This window comes from Tasmannia lanceolata, unplaced genomic scaffold (genome assembly GCF_043159265.1).
Source record: "Tasmannia lanceolata isolate RefF3 unplaced genomic scaffold, GAP_Taslan_0.1 ptg000007l, whole genome shotgun sequence".
Taxonomy (NCBI): domain Eukaryota; kingdom Viridiplantae; phylum Streptophyta; class Magnoliopsida; order Canellales; family Winteraceae; genus Tasmannia; species Tasmannia lanceolata.
The window spans coordinates 8,650,646-8,666,020 of record NW_027518684.1 but is presented as its reverse complement, the minus strand read 5'-3'; the positions used below and the strand labels follow the sequence as shown (position 1 = coordinate 8,666,020).

General features: G+C 38.5%; 1 protein-coding gene and 1 pseudogene across 2 annotated transcripts; both read right to left on the bottom strand.

The window, feature by feature from the left end:
* Window positions 1–285: 285 nt before the first annotated feature.
* RAD4 (DNA repair protein Rad4 family) lies at window positions 286–13,083 on the bottom strand. 2 transcript variants are annotated; one of them, XM_077384995.1, is made up of 14 exons: window positions 12,975–13,083; window positions 11,961–12,032; window positions 11,743–11,825; window positions 11,182–11,490; window positions 10,987–11,079; window positions 9,264–9,356; window positions 9,059–9,160; window positions 7,498–7,547; window positions 5,129–5,848; window positions 4,353–4,767; window positions 4,019–4,213; window positions 3,776–3,928; window positions 2,382–2,591; window positions 286–941 (listed from the first exon to the last, which is right to left on the bottom strand). In XM_077384995.1, exons 1-14 carry the CDS (start codon window positions 13,015–13,017, stop codon window positions 546–548), a joined length of 2,934 nt encoding a protein of 977 aa, XP_077241110.1. In that variant the 5' UTR covers window positions 13,018–13,083; the 3' UTR covers window positions 286–545. The 2 variants fall into 2 exon arrangements, with proteins under 2 accessions (XP_077241110.1, XP_077241111.1); XM_077384996.1 differs by having other exon boundaries at window positions 11,749–11,825; window positions 12,975–13,082.
* Window positions 13,084–14,562: 1,479 nt separating this feature from the next.
* Window positions 14,563–15,375, bottom strand: LOC143881299 (21 kDa protein pseudogene; annotated as a pseudogene).

Below are 15,375 nucleotides of genomic sequence, written 5' to 3'. Positions count from 1 at the left end.
CATTTAGTAAAAAAAATAAAAAGAACAGAATCAAGAGAATGAAATTGACACCAGCATGGAATTAACCAAAATTTAAGGGGACAGAGTGCCGGAATCTGTTTCCCACCCAAAGAGGTCGTATTCCGATTCCACCATGGTTGGAATGGAATTTTTTTGCATTAAAATTTTTATGACGTCAATTTCGATTCCTCATTCTGGCAATCCAAATGCAGGAAACTGAATTGGGGAACCCTTGCAGGAGGTTATGCAGTCTGGCCCACAAACACGACACGCTCCTGCTAGCAATTCTCTAAATGAGTAATCTTTCTTTTTTCTTTTCTGTTTTTTATCAGAGAACCCAGCTTCATTAATTTAACATGAGGTTACAAGCATGCAAAAACTTTCACTTACAGCTTTGAAGAATTAAAAAGAAGGGGGTTGGGCCTGTAGCTCGATGGTTGAGTCTATTTATCTCAACCTTGAGGTCGCAGGTTCTATCCCAGCTTACCTACCCAAAAAAAAAAAAGGAATAAAAATAGGAGATTACACAAATTCAGAGTGAGCTGCTACATCTCCTCAACTTGTATGGAAAATCCACAGGGGCATCGCTTCGTCCTCACACAACTCTCTTCATTGAAACTCTGATTCTCAATAGGGAATACATGCTCATGGTCGCCCGAAAATGCCACTGACTGAGAATTAGACCTGGCATCCTCTAAATATCCCTGCTCAAATCCACTTGAAAACATGTCCTCTTTACTACCATCAGTCTGGGTCTCATTTAGATCAACCTTTTGGTTTAGAGGGCGCCGGGCAAGTGAGGTTGATCCATCCTCATAAGTGTTTTTCAACCTTTGTCTGGTTACTATGGATGAAAGAAGCTGATACCACCTAGAAATAGCTTGAGCTTCACTCCGTTTCTTCTCTTCTGCTTCTCTCCTCTCCTCTTCTTCTGCATATGCCTGATGAACAGAAATTTAGTCCAAGTAGCCATATCAAAGACGGCTAATGATTGTAGAATGTGCATCGCTTGGGTTTATGCATAGGACATTAATACCAAAAATCATGGAAGGTTGCCATAAAAGAGAAGATTACTTTGTGCTTACATCAAAGCATGGTTGTCTTTATGCATTGCCCGCAATTTAGAATTCCCCTTTCATTAAGGCATAGCTTTAAATTTCCAACAAACCCAGTACAAAATGACAAAAATATTTTTGTTTCCATCCACACTGAAACCCATATCAAAACTAAGACCGTAAGTGTATTAGTGATTTATATTTACATGAATTGAATGTGAAATGTGATGTATATATTATGTATAAATATTTCTATGAATTATATAAGAAATATGGTAAGTATTGAGTTATCAAACATATGTGACAACGCATGTTATGAGGTGTTTCATTGTTAAACTCTCATGGATAGGTCTTGCGTAAATAATGATTTGTAAGTGTGTGTTTGTGCTTATTCTCGCATTTCCTAAAGTTCTATCTTAAAATTTCATCACTTGCATATATTTTCATACGTTTCCGCAATTTTACAATATTTTCACTGAATTTTTCAACCAAAACCGAAATGTTCCATTTCCGTGACGACTGAAACTCAAACCAAAACCTAAATTTAAAACCTTGTATGAAAGTATTGCCAATTCACAATGACCAATGGCATTAGAGTAGAATTCAAGAGAGAGTGAGTAAAGTATTAATTTAAAATAAAAGCCTGCTCAAGTATTGTGCAGTTGCTTCAAAGTTGTGACCATAGTTGTAGTTCACAGTGCCTATTGCAGTTACCAATCAGGCAATGCCGATGTACACTCAAGGTCCCAGCATTTTCTCAAGTGGGAGAGAGTAAATTATAGTCAAGGTTTTAAATTTCGGTTTCGGAAAGCGTTTCGGTCCTCACCGAAACCGAAATTTCAGCCGAAAGAAATTTCGGCGAAATCTGTCGAGGTTAAATAAAGCAATATTTTAGGCGGTACCAAATTTCGACGAAATCTCTGAAATTTCAGGATAATATTAAATAATCAATAAATTACTGATTTTTTGGAGATATTCCTAAAATTTCGGCCCGACCCGAATTTTGGGGGAAACGAAATTTTGATCAAAATTTTGTAACGTTTCAACTTTATCCATCTTCGGTTTCGGTCAACACCGAAACCCGAAATTTCGGTCGAAATTTAAAACCTTGATTATAGTTCATGCAAACTACCCCACCTCTTCCCCTTTCAAATAAATGACCAAATCACTAAATTATAGTAAAGCAGGAAATGATCTTAGAAACATCTAAGCTTCCAGAAAAAGATCCAAAGATACTATAATTTCAAATGATAAAAATAAATAAATCACAGCACCATTTTATGGTTGCAGCAAATTGTCATCAATCTACAGAGGTAGGTACATTACCTCCATGATAGCATCTTTGAACTCAGAACAGACCACAATCCCTTCGAAGACAGGAACTGAGCGACCGTTGTGGAACTCAAACCCAACCATGGCAGGGGAAAAATCAACTTCTAGTCTCTTCACAACTGGAAACAGCCTGGGTAATCTCAAGTGTACAGTACCGGGTGGGAGGCATTTCTCAGACCACACATCCACGTGACCACGCTCGTTCTGGGAAAAAAAAGTTCAGATTATAGCTTTAAAAAAATACAAATTCTTCTCCAGATTCATTAAAATAATAAGACATGAGTTGTTAATACAGGCAAACAGAAATATGTTAATATAGGCACAGGATAGTGCAAGCAAACAGAAATATGTTAATGTAGGCACGGGATAGTGCATCGGTTGATAACGTAACGAACCCAGGAACACCATGCATAAAAAAATGATAATATTAGTGCAGTTCTTTTTTTTGAAAAGTGACGTAATTTTATTGATAGTAATATAGCAGATGGGACCAGGAGTCCCATCCTATTACATGATATGATAATAAGCCAGAATATTAGTGCAGTTCTACTCTGCTGGGATATTTTATTGATAGTAATATAGCAGATGGGACCAGGAGTCCTATCCTATTACATGATATGATAATAAGCCAAAATATTAGTGCAGTTCTACTCTGCTGGGATACAGAGACCACCCAATATGCTATTCTACTATACACTTGACATTTAATTACCTACAATTGAGGCATGCACATGATTTTACCATCCAGCTCATGCACAGGATACAGGCATGCACATGATTCTCCTAGAGAGACCACATCAAGTCTCGCATGCCATGGGGAAAGAGGCAGTAGGAATTTGCACGAGTCCCTAGCAAGTTCCGCACCTTCCGCGGTTGTCAAAATTGTCATAAAACCCCAGAACCACAATCAAAGGTTGGATGGTATAACAAATCTATAATTTGATCTCCTAGCTCCTCTCCATAAAAAGAAGCCCCATGCCTAGGTTTAGTTGTTCAGGCAATAGAGTTAAAACTGTTGTGTTGCAACCCTCATTACAAGAGGAGCTAAAATCAATATATAACTGTTTTAGGATTTTCACACCACATCAAATCAGTGTGTCGAAACTCGAAACCCTGATTTTCCTTCGGAAAAAAATTAAATTCACCATGTATCTGTTTAGGGATTTTCACACTAGAATTAGTAAGGGATCCTCAGATTTGCATGCCAGTCTTCCATGTGAGTCATGCTCCTTTTTTCTTTGAATGGCAAGAAATTTCATTAAGGAAACAAAGGGAGACTGAGAAGATCAAACAACAACAGTAGGAGAACAACCAACAAGGAAAATAAAAGGCAAGAGAAACATCATTTGCCTCTCTCAAAGCAAAAAAGAAAAAAAAAGATGTCTCACCTTGGGCACAATCCCGTTTACAGCATGAGGAAGACACAACGGTTCCATTTGCCACTTCCCATAAAGTGCTATAGTCCCGTCACCATCATTTTCTTCAAAAACATTATGTTCAGATGCCTGTGCTTTACTGAACTTTTGGGAACGTTTCACCACCTGACGAATAACCCCAAGCAATTTGTATAAATGACACAGCTTATCCCTGAGTGAACAAAGATGTGATCATAAAAACGCTATAGGCCATACCTTGGCAGGGTATTCATTTTCTTTAACTTGCAAGCCTTCTCGAAGCCATCTTTGTTTTGTTTGTAGGGTTTGCACACAAGTTCGAGAGTAGACAGGATGACCAGAACAGTAACCAAGTATAGGACCTTTGGGATGAAGTATTTGATACTTAGTAAGCCATCTTTCTATAGCATAAAGGTTATGGGCTCTATAGGCCTGAATTTAATTTCAAACAATCATCAACAAGTATGTGCTTAGCAAAGACTAATCTTAAAGCAAGCAACAATGCAAATCTCAAACAAAAAAAAATTGCATTCAAGTATACATTCAGATTATATTAAATATTAATCTATACCTGTTGATTAGTTGGAAGAGGCTCAGTAAGTGCCCTGGTTTCCAGCTCCACATCCTCAAGAGAGCTTCTATTAGCAACCCCAAGATTCTGTACAGAACATTCCACATCGACATTAATGCTTCGCGGTTTAGAGCTTTCTACACCAATGCCTTCATCCAAGCTAACGTGGGGTGGAACATATTCACGAGATGATGAACTTTCAATAGCCTCCCGAGAACCAATAGCTTCCCGAGAACCAGATACTTTGACAGACTGTACATGCTCCAGCTCAGTTGAAGCCTTTTCTTTTTGCGCTTGCAAATGGACCATGCCTCCAGTTGTACCTGACTCTAACTCCTTCAATGGTGCCAACACTGTATCCCACCACTGTGAGTTAATCCGTTGTGATGCAATCGTGTACCACTTCATACAATACCTGAAAGTTTAAGACAACATATTTTTTATCATCCAAATTATCCAATGGATAATGAGATGATCATGGCGAAGACGACTGTTAAAGGGAAAAAAAAGTACCGCTATGGAGACCAATTTGGAGAACTGGAGTGGAACCGAACAAATACCTACATGCCACATGGCATGGGAGGCGTAGTTTTGCCATTTAAGGGTGGAAAAGGCCAAAAAAGTGAAAAACAAGGAACCAAGATTGCTAACTTGTGTAGAGGCTATTAGTTCGGTTCCACTCTAGGTCCCCAAATGGGTCTCCATATCATTATTCGAAAAAAAAACTGTTATGCACACAAAACCTGTTAAAGGAAAAAAAATGTAAAGGGCAAAACCTGCGAGTCACATCTTTAGCTCCATGCCCAGCAAAAGCAACTACATATCTCAGTGACCTTTTGGACGCAGCAAATCCAGATTCGACCTTTTGCTCTCCATCAACGATTGCATTTGCGGCATCAACATGGACCCACCTTCCAGTCAAGGTTTCTCCGCTACAAAACACTTCTGCCCAATACAAAGGAGGTCCCATTTTTCTTGACCAAACTCCACCAGAGCTTCCCATGGTGGTAACCGGAGACTCTTCGGCATTAGTTCTCTTCATTTTCTTAAATGAGGAAGTAAGAGATGTTGGGCTACTATGAACACTATTCAAGTCTGGACGCATTGTATTTTTACAAACTCCTGCTGAAGTGGAAGAAAGAGCCATTTCCAACTGCAACTCAAATTCCACATCCCCTTTCCTTTTGGATCCTTCGGCATAATTGGTGCCACATGCTCCATGGTTGTCAATGCATGCCTTACTAGCTAATGAATCTAACACTTTATCATTCAAGCTACCATTAACAGGTAAATCTTTGGACCCATAGGTCTCTTGGGTTAAATTGATTTCTCTGATTTGATTCACACCACTTTGATGAGATTCATGACCAATGCCTTCATTAATATTTGCTTTCTGTGAGGAAGTCTGAACAGCAACTCTGATAGTATCTTGGTTTGAACATCCAGACATGTCTACATCTGGTTTGAGGGAGGCCACATCGAGAACTGATACAAACCTGAAAACAGATACATGTTTTAGCATACGATGCAATTCTATTATGCTGCTTTTAATAAGGAAATATAATTTTTTTCAACCACAGCAATTTAGATTCCATTTAACTTAATTACCGATTTCACTTAAAGCTATATAACAATATGCAATATGAATTAATTGATACACATGGGAAATGACAGATGCAAATGTATGTAAAAATATTCATATAAGGTGTTTAGTTATATTCATAGTGCATATGATAAGGTGCTCTTTTCAAATTTCCATCTAATATGTAGTTTGGTTGTCTTTAACAGTACAAAGAACTAAAACCTTGTTTCAATGACGAGATGATATTTTACCTATGAATATTCACACTCGTGCGTGGGATCTACATGAATGTCATTGACAGGCCAACCCATGTTTGAAATAAGGACACACAAGTGCTGGCAAAATCTGTCACACACTAACACAAGCAGACTGGGAGTTTGGATTCTAAAGAAGAGTTCAAGTAAAATAATAATAAAATTTAGGCTGAGAGAAAGACTCTATTTTTATCATGTGTCCAAGACAAATCATCCACTCAATCCTATTCAAGACAAATAAAATAAAATACAGCAACAATAATCTGAGAGTGGGTACGGTGTTCGACAAGAACAATAAATCATTCAGAGACTCCATTTTTATCATGTGCCCTGTAACAAATCATCAAAATAATGCTTCAAGTGGAATCAGAAATTAAGCTTCATCATCAACAACCCCTTTTCCACAATAAGTTGAAATGAGTGCCTTAAACATGACAGCTTTATTAAGAACTGAACCCATAGCTAAATTTGAAAGTGCTCTATATAGAAACTTCTTTTTTTTTAAATGCTCTACATGGAAACTTTGAGGTTACTAGTTTGGTCCAAGCTTTTCTACGAAAGACAACAAAAAAATTAAAAAAAATAGTGGCTTTATAAAGTACTAGTTAAATATACATCTTTGGTCATGCAGTAACATAGCTTGTACTGTGCTACATGCCCATATGTGTCCTAAAAACAAACCATGCCGGTCCAAAGTTCCACTTTCGTGAAAGATATTCTGATGACTTTATCTGCAAGAATTCCTATACTTATGGTTATCCATATCTCACCTCAAACACACACTTCTGGCTTCTTGGCAATGTTTTTTTTTTTTTTTGAAAATTGACTAATTATATTTAGATTTCAAGTATATATACAGCGAGAGGGGACCAGGAGTCCCAGAAAAAACAAACAAAGATGACCTGGGAAGTGACACCAGGTTCCCAAAAAATCCTCTGTTCCATACCATTTCCATTCCGACCATACAATCTCTAACGCCATTTGTAGAGAAACCACCAAAAAGCTCCTCTTGGCAATGTTTTCATGACCCAGAACATGCTAAAGCCTAAGAACTAGTGCACCAAGTAGACTCACAATGAATACAATGAAATAAAACAGGCTTTCCCAACCAAGACAAAAAATTAAGAAGTAAATAATCAGCACAAGAACTGGATAGCATAGAATTAAGTACATATAAAGAATAAACACCAAACATGTTTACGAAGAAATAACCCCACAACTATCTATAGGCTATAATCTGATCTATATTGAAAAGATTATTTTAAAAGCATTCATAAATTTATCTTTCAGGATTGTAATAAGATTGTACCGAGTTGTTAAATTGAGTGCTCTGAATAATGCCACAGATAATGCAGCAACCTGAAACATAAATGATCCTATGTTATTTCCAAAAATAGAAAATAAATGGCATACAAAGCCATTTTCTTCATGTCCTTCCACTAATAGACACTCTTTTAAGAGGAAAGTGTTCTTGCGCAGCTGCGCAGGTAGCTCCCTGAGCTTAAGTGGCTTATAAAGCCTCCCATTGGTCACTTTCTGTGGACCCGCTATAAGAACCAATGGGAGGCTTCTTAAGCCACTTAAGCACAGGGAAGCTCCCTGCGCAGCTGCGCAGGAACCCTTTTCTCCTCTTTTAATTGATCAATCTCTTGGGAAGTGATATTTACGCCCCTTTTCATCACCAGGGACACCCAGCGTCAGTGTATCAATGGCAAAAAGGGGGCTCATGTACTTTATGTCAGAAAAATCCAGAGGCTTTGATTGCAAAGTACACTGGCAAATGGGTGTCCCTGGTGATAAAAGGGGCGTAAATATCATTTCCCAATCTCTTTTGAACTGAACCTTTTTTTTTGCAAGAAAATCTGGGATAATACAAGATTATTTAAATTTAAATATACTGAAAAATAGTTGAGTAGCAACTGTAACTTGAATTGTATTAACATTGTTTTGGTGAAATCATTATCACAAACCACAAATCATTATTTGGTAAATTTCGGTCATTTCGGTTTCGCTCTTGACCAAAATCCGAAATTTCGGACTTCGGTCGAAATTTAAAACCATGCTTTTAATCAATTGCTGTGATAATTTTACAAGTTGCAAGGAATTGGACAGTTAAATATGGAATTTCAGACTACGCAAATGCATGAGTAAATAATCATTCAAAGCAAATGCATGAATAAATCTGGTTAAAGCTAAATGATGGGCAATGAGTAAGATTAATAGCCAAATCCTTATCTTAACCAAAAAAATGTGAGCATGAAATATTGGCAGTTGGCTACTGAGGGTAATTAGTAGATGAGTAGAATTTTGTAGCAATAATTGTGTCTTCTTTGGGAAGGTAGTGTAAAGCAGTTTCATAGGTTATACATTGACCCACAAGATTTACACCACATAAAAGCACAATAAAATCCTGCCATTTGGTAAAGCTCACAAGTAACATCATCACCCAAACAGTCAGTGTATTTTCAAACTAAACAAGAATGCAGTTTTACTGTCCTACACTCTCAAACTTTCAGTGGTTAACCAATGTTATGAAAAATGTCTCATGGTCATAAGCCATTACAAATTATTTACCTTTGTTACGGACTGGTTAAATGCTTCCCATGCTGCATTCCAAGTATTTTATAGTGGATATTATATAATAGTCATGCTACTATGCTAGTAAATTTACATCAGACAAGGACAAAAGCCTAAAGCAGACGCTGTCAGCCGTAATTCCTGGAGGCAACCTAGACAATAAGCTGAGAAGTATTAGAGTTCTACATTGTGAAATGCAGGTTATATTCTAAGTAGGTGCTAAAAGACAAGTAAATAAATTTCTCTCCATGCCTTTGATTTGTGTAACAAACCCAGAGAAAAGAATATACTACCTCTTCAGCAGTCCCTTCACGAGTTTCAAGAGCGTGGGCCAGACTTGACTTGAAGGATCTCTCTATATCCCCCGGGCTTTGAACATGAAAGTTACTATGGAACTGCAGAGAGAGCATCCAGACAGTGAAAAGCGAGTAATAGTTAAAAAAGAAAACACCAGTAAAGTTGCTTTTATGCAAGGTACTTGAAGGAACTATCACGCACCCAATTAACAAGAGGGGCTAGTATATTTGCAGTCAGTTTCGGGACCTCGGCTATCTTCAGTAAGTGTGTTGGCACAAGTGAAAGTAAGGAAGCCTGTCGTAATGAGAATCTTCTCAGTATGGAATTTCTTTTAGTTGGTACAAATAATATGAAACAAACACAAAAAATGCAGCCTTGTTAGTGGATTCATGTATTCAATAAAACACCAACCAGCAGAGTGCATTCCAAGGAGCATTTCATAGATGGTATCCTCCCCCACTAAATGCATTAAACCTAAACTTGGATGGATCAAGTTTAGGAAATCCAGGTCCGGAGCGAATAGGGGACATCATTAGCAACTATAGAGGGCTAGAGTGAGATGGCCAGCGAAGGGTCCTCCAAAAGCTGTGCTCATTGGAGTATGATCCCTTTTGCCATCCCTTAGTTATTGTTGAATAAAAGAAATTGTAAAACATTCGAAAATAGTGAAAGGTTGAAGGTTGGACTTGGACTTCTTTGGGAGGTAAAGAGTCATATCCTTAGTTGGGCATTGGTCTCCGGTGAGCTTAGAAACTATTATTTTCAAGAGATATTTAGAAAATGGGATGTGATTGTAAAGCTAAAGAAGACTAAGGAAAGATAGAACCTCTTGTGTCTAATTATTAAAATTAAACTCTGATGGCTGTTCAATTTGTAAAGCCAGGTAAAGCCGGAGTGGGTGTGGGAGATTGGATTTTCATTGGTGTGATTGTTCGAATGTTTGACGACAGCTCGAGGGATGTTATAGGGTTAAAAAGAGTTCCTCATATGTGATCTCTTGGACCAAAAAAAAAACATTGCTTGGGGCCGAGGAGGTCAGCGCACTTTATTCCAAACATACGCGACAATGCATGTCATTAGGTGTTTGATCTTGTTAAACCAATTTTCATCATTTGCATGTTGTAATTGCATCTCGTGCCAACAGTTAAGGTGGAAAACACGCTTTGGGTATTAGGGATGCCCTAACTTTTACCTCACATAAGGAATGTGACTCATCCTATAGACCTTCCTTGGGCCCTTTCTCTGGAACGGGATGGAGCTTCAAATAGAAGGTATGGCATATAAACGGCGAGGGCAAATAAAAGTATGGTTTGGATCATTGAACAAGTGATCCCACATTCCCACCTGCGTTTTTTCCCACCTATATTTATTTATGAAAAATAGCTCCAAATACCATATAATTCCTCTTATAACCGTCCCTTTTCTACTTTTTCCATACTACCATTATATTCATTTTCGGATCATTGAACAAGTGATCCCACCTGCATTTTTTCCCACCTTTATTTATTTATGAAAAATAGCTCCAAATACCATATAATTCCTCTTATAACCGTCCCTTGTCTACTCATTCCATACTACCATTATATTCATTTTAATTGTTTAATACACTATTGCATAAAAAGAATAATGTTTGAGGACTCACTTTGCATTAGTTTCTAGTTTCACACTGATCCTATGAAACATGTTTTTCCTTAACATCTTCCTTCATTTAGGTATCCACTTGTTTGCAGGAGAAAAACTGTTTCCCCATTAGAGAGAGAGTGTGTGTGAAGAGCACGGTGGGAAGGTAGAGAAACAAGAAGATGCTAAATTTGTGTTTATGAGATGAAAAAAAGATGAGTACTAAACACAAGATGCAACATAATAAGATGGTAGGAAGGTAGAAATGTGGGCTTAGTAGTATGACTGTAATGAAAAGAAGTACCTGAATGAGAGGATCACTGCAAGCACTGTCAACCAACCTTCCCCATGCTAGTAGACACAATAAATGAACCTTATGCACAAGCTCAGCTAATTCCTGAAGAAGAAGAAAATTCACTTCAAGTATGTTTTGGACTCGTGGTCAAGAACAAATATCTAAATTAATCATGAAAAATTTATCTGCTGCCAAATAATTTACCTTGTCTACAGCAGAAGCCCTTCGAATAATTTTCCGTTTCCCAGAAGATGGTGACTCACTAAATTCAATTATTACCTCCCTTTCCAGACTATTGGGATTATCTTCTCTGAAATTTGATGTGGAAATAGAACCTTCTTCCCAATCAGTTTCACTTGTATCTTCTTCCTTTGCAAATAAATCACAATGAACAGTTTCCCCTTCATCTTCCCCTACAAGTGGAAGTCTTCCTTTTGCATCCCCCGTAGTACTTCCAGCCAGCACAACATTACGAACAATTTCTGCATTATTTTCTTTACCCCCGTCCTTAGACTACAAAAGACATTAAGAATTGGTGTTAGAGGATACAAAAGAGTGGACATCACATTGAACCCATGAGTAGCTCTAGTACTTCTTTTGCACTGCAAAAATAAGACATCAAATGCCCACTACGATGCACAAAACTTCCTATCAGGGCACAATGGAAACAGGACATGGCTAGGGCTCTATTAGAGAATGAGCACAATAGCCATTTCAATAAAAAGAAGCATAAGGAAAGACAATGCAATGAGACCAAAGATTCACCAATACCCCATAACGGGCAGTGCGAGAAGTAGCTCGTTTCAGAAATCTGCCCACCGCTTCCCTCGATACATTGGTCAGAATTCCTAACAGCAGTTCAGGTACTCATGTTTATTAAATGCAGACAGAAATGTCAGAACATGCTAAATTTAAGACTTTTAAGTGCCTTTCTGATTATCAAATCCCTGAAGGCAACCAAAGTTGGGCATAACAACACAAACCAGTTTCAGGGTGTGATGTTGTAGGGCTTCTGTTTTCTGAGTCATGTACACCTTTCACCACATTCTCGTTTCCTAATAAAAGAAGACAGAAATATTCCAAATAATTAGATTGCATGGATAAAAAACACCTACAAATCATGTACACCTTTCACCACATTCTCGTTTCCAAACAAAAGAACAAAGTAATGTTCCAAATAATTAGATTGCATGGAAGAACAAAATATAAAAACAAAAACAACACCTACCATGTATTTTCACAGCTTAAAGAGGGCTTAGAACATTGCTGTAAATAACACACAGCACACACCTTGTGGTTCGAATGAACCATCACAACCAAGAAAAACCGAGAAACCCTAGGCTGTGATGAGCACTTAGAAATTTATATTCACTTCTTATACTTTGATATATATATATATATATATATATATATATATATATATATATATATATATATATGTTGTGTGTGTCTTTACAATGGTAAGGGATACGACAAAAATACCTTATACAATATAACATATTCTAAGATAGGGGTTGGGCCTATAGTTCAATTGGTTCAGGCATTGTATCTCAATTCTCAACCTTGAGGTTGCATGTTCAATCCCAGCTTACCAACCAAAAATAACATATTCTAACATAGTCATCCAAAATAGCCCTCTGTAAGTCTTTTTATATTTTTCCCTTGTTTGTCCCTGGCTGCAAAAGGAAGCCTTTGAATAAGCGCAACAGTTACTTCTCATGGTTTTAGTTTTGGGCATTCTTCATTGCCATCTTCACTTCTCCTCAAGAATTTTTCTCCTATTGAACTAGAGGAAAATCCTTTTTATCTAGAAGAAACCCCTTTACCCAAAAGAAATCACAGGTCCACATAAAATATTTTCAGATAATGCATGTAATTATAGAGAGAGGAACAAAATTGAATAGAAATGTAAGAGGTAAAATGAAGAGCAGACATAGAAACCCTAGAAAGCTGTAAACAAAAGGGTAGATAGACGGGCGATGATTGAAATTGCTTACCGGGCGTCTCTGGCGGGCGTTTAGATTGGTTTCTCGTTCGCATTTTCGAGCCTTTGATTTCGCACTCACTCGCGGTAAGAGAAAAAGAGCGAGCGAGCGAGATATTAAGAAGGAGCCTTTAATCGTTTACAAGGAGGCCACCTAAAAGTAAAACTCAAGTAAACAACGATCCTTTTAAACCGCCAATGCGTTTTAGCCACGTGTTCCAATATTTAGTAGGCAATGGGAACCACTTTCAAAACGGGATTTCGTTTGGAAAAATAAAGACGAAAGTGGAATTGACCGACGAACTGGTCAAGCTCCCTTCCTTGTCTTTTGCACTTGTTTCATATCTGGCAACATGGGATTTCTTTTTTATCTTCCAAACGAAATCCCGTTATGCTAGCGGCCCTTGATTGAAATGGATAACACTTTCAAAACGGGGCATCCCAAAATTTATTGGCCACCCCGAGTTTATGTTTTGGTTGTGTACGCCTAGCATGATTCAACTGAAATATGCATCTTGTTAGCTGACAATTAATATCTTAGGGAAATGTTTATCAGCCATTTAGCACTACTGTATTTTGATGGTCGCACTCCTCACTTTTATTAAAAGTACGGTATGGCCCGCACCATAGGATGATCCAAACCGTCCATCAGATGGGCCACAGCCTAAATAGGCTGTGCCCCAAATATTATTTCCATAAGTTGATCCTAACCCTCCGACCTACAACATACGCTGCTGCTGGGTGTCCCAAGTAATCAAAAGGGGCTGATATATCATTTCCCTTTTTTTTAAAAGAAATATGGCAGTATTATAGTTTCTCTTTTGGGGAAGCATGAGTAGAGGGAAAAGGAAGCTCCAAGTCCCAAGTGAACTAGGGCCAATCGAGACCCCTTGTGGCCAACCAAATCAACAGCCTCGCTTATAATAGTTGAAAGCTGCATGTACCAGCTGCAGGCCATAGCAGTCCAAAAACCTAGTCCTTTTTGTTGGAGGCAGAGTATAAGGTCTCTTTGTATACGTCTAGAAAATTATTTGCATGTAATCTTATATGCAAGAGGCCCTGTTCATTTTAGTTTTTGACAACCGATTGTAAGCACCAACCCAATCGGGGTCTGAGTAACTTTCCTCGGACCCCTTGCTAATAGTCTAGTACCTATCAATTACTTCTGAAAATAAAAAGTAAGCATGGAATTGATATTTCCACAACCCACACCCTTGACTATTACAGGGGTATGAGGAAAGTTCCCTAACCCCGACCTGAGCCAAGTTCTCTTCATATCTCACTGCAAATCTATAAGAAAGAAAACATTAGGAGGCGTTGTATTCATGCCCCAGTCTCTAGATTAGATTAAGATTATCTCTTTCCTTTGTTATCATAGACGTTTTCCATGTCTATTTATCCTTTGAGTATTCTATTTAAACACTGATACAATGCGATCATCAATTCATTTCCATTCAATGAAAGCAGGATTTACAATTGGTAACCCAGAATCTGAAAGAATCGTAGAAGGTGGAGAAGAAGATGTACCATCAAACAGCCCCAAAAATACGTACCCGAGAAGAAGCATTTGTTAGGATACTTGAAGTCTGAAACAATATTCCTTCAGAAACAAATTATTGGTATTATATTCAAAGGCAGGGTTTCTTTCTTCCTTATTCAGACTTTGAATCAAACGACTTTACTAAAGCACATAATATGGTTTACTTTCTTCACAAAGTAATTCAATATTACAAATTTCATTGTTGTATGTATCGTATACTCCACACCAATCAACGTTACACAATTTCCTTCACGACCTTAGCGGCAAAGCTATTGACAAGCGCAAGCGCGTTGCTGGTGACTTCCTCCACGTACGCGACCCGTTTTGACACGTCAGACTTCAGTGGGCCCGCCCCCACCTCCTCGAATCCGTCCGTACACGTGTTTATGTCCGTCAGAGCAGCGCTCATCCACGTCTCCACGTTGCTCATCTGGAACCGTAGATCGTTGCCCTTCTTCTTTAGCCGGTGCAGCTCAGCCCTAGATTGGCGCATCTGATCAATAGCATCGCTAAACGTGGACACGCAGTCGTTCAGCGCGGCTCGGGCTCTGGCGTCGGTTCCGCCTTTTTGGTAGAGAAACGAGAAGTGAGCAGCGGCGCGCCTAGCCTTCTTGAGGCTGACTGAGATGGCGACACGTGCCAGCTTGCGAGGGTTTTGATGTACGGAGTTGGCGTGGCCCACGAGGGAGGAGTAGCATATTTCAGGGGAGAGAGTTGCGTTGCAGCTTGTGCGGATGAATTCCGTGTTGTTGTTGTTGTTGTTTTTGTTTTTGTTGCCGGAAACTGACGCACAGGTGGCCGGAATTATTGCCGGAAAGAGGAGGAAGGCTGACAAAACGGCGAGGAGGGGGAAGGGGCATTGGAATGTCGCCAT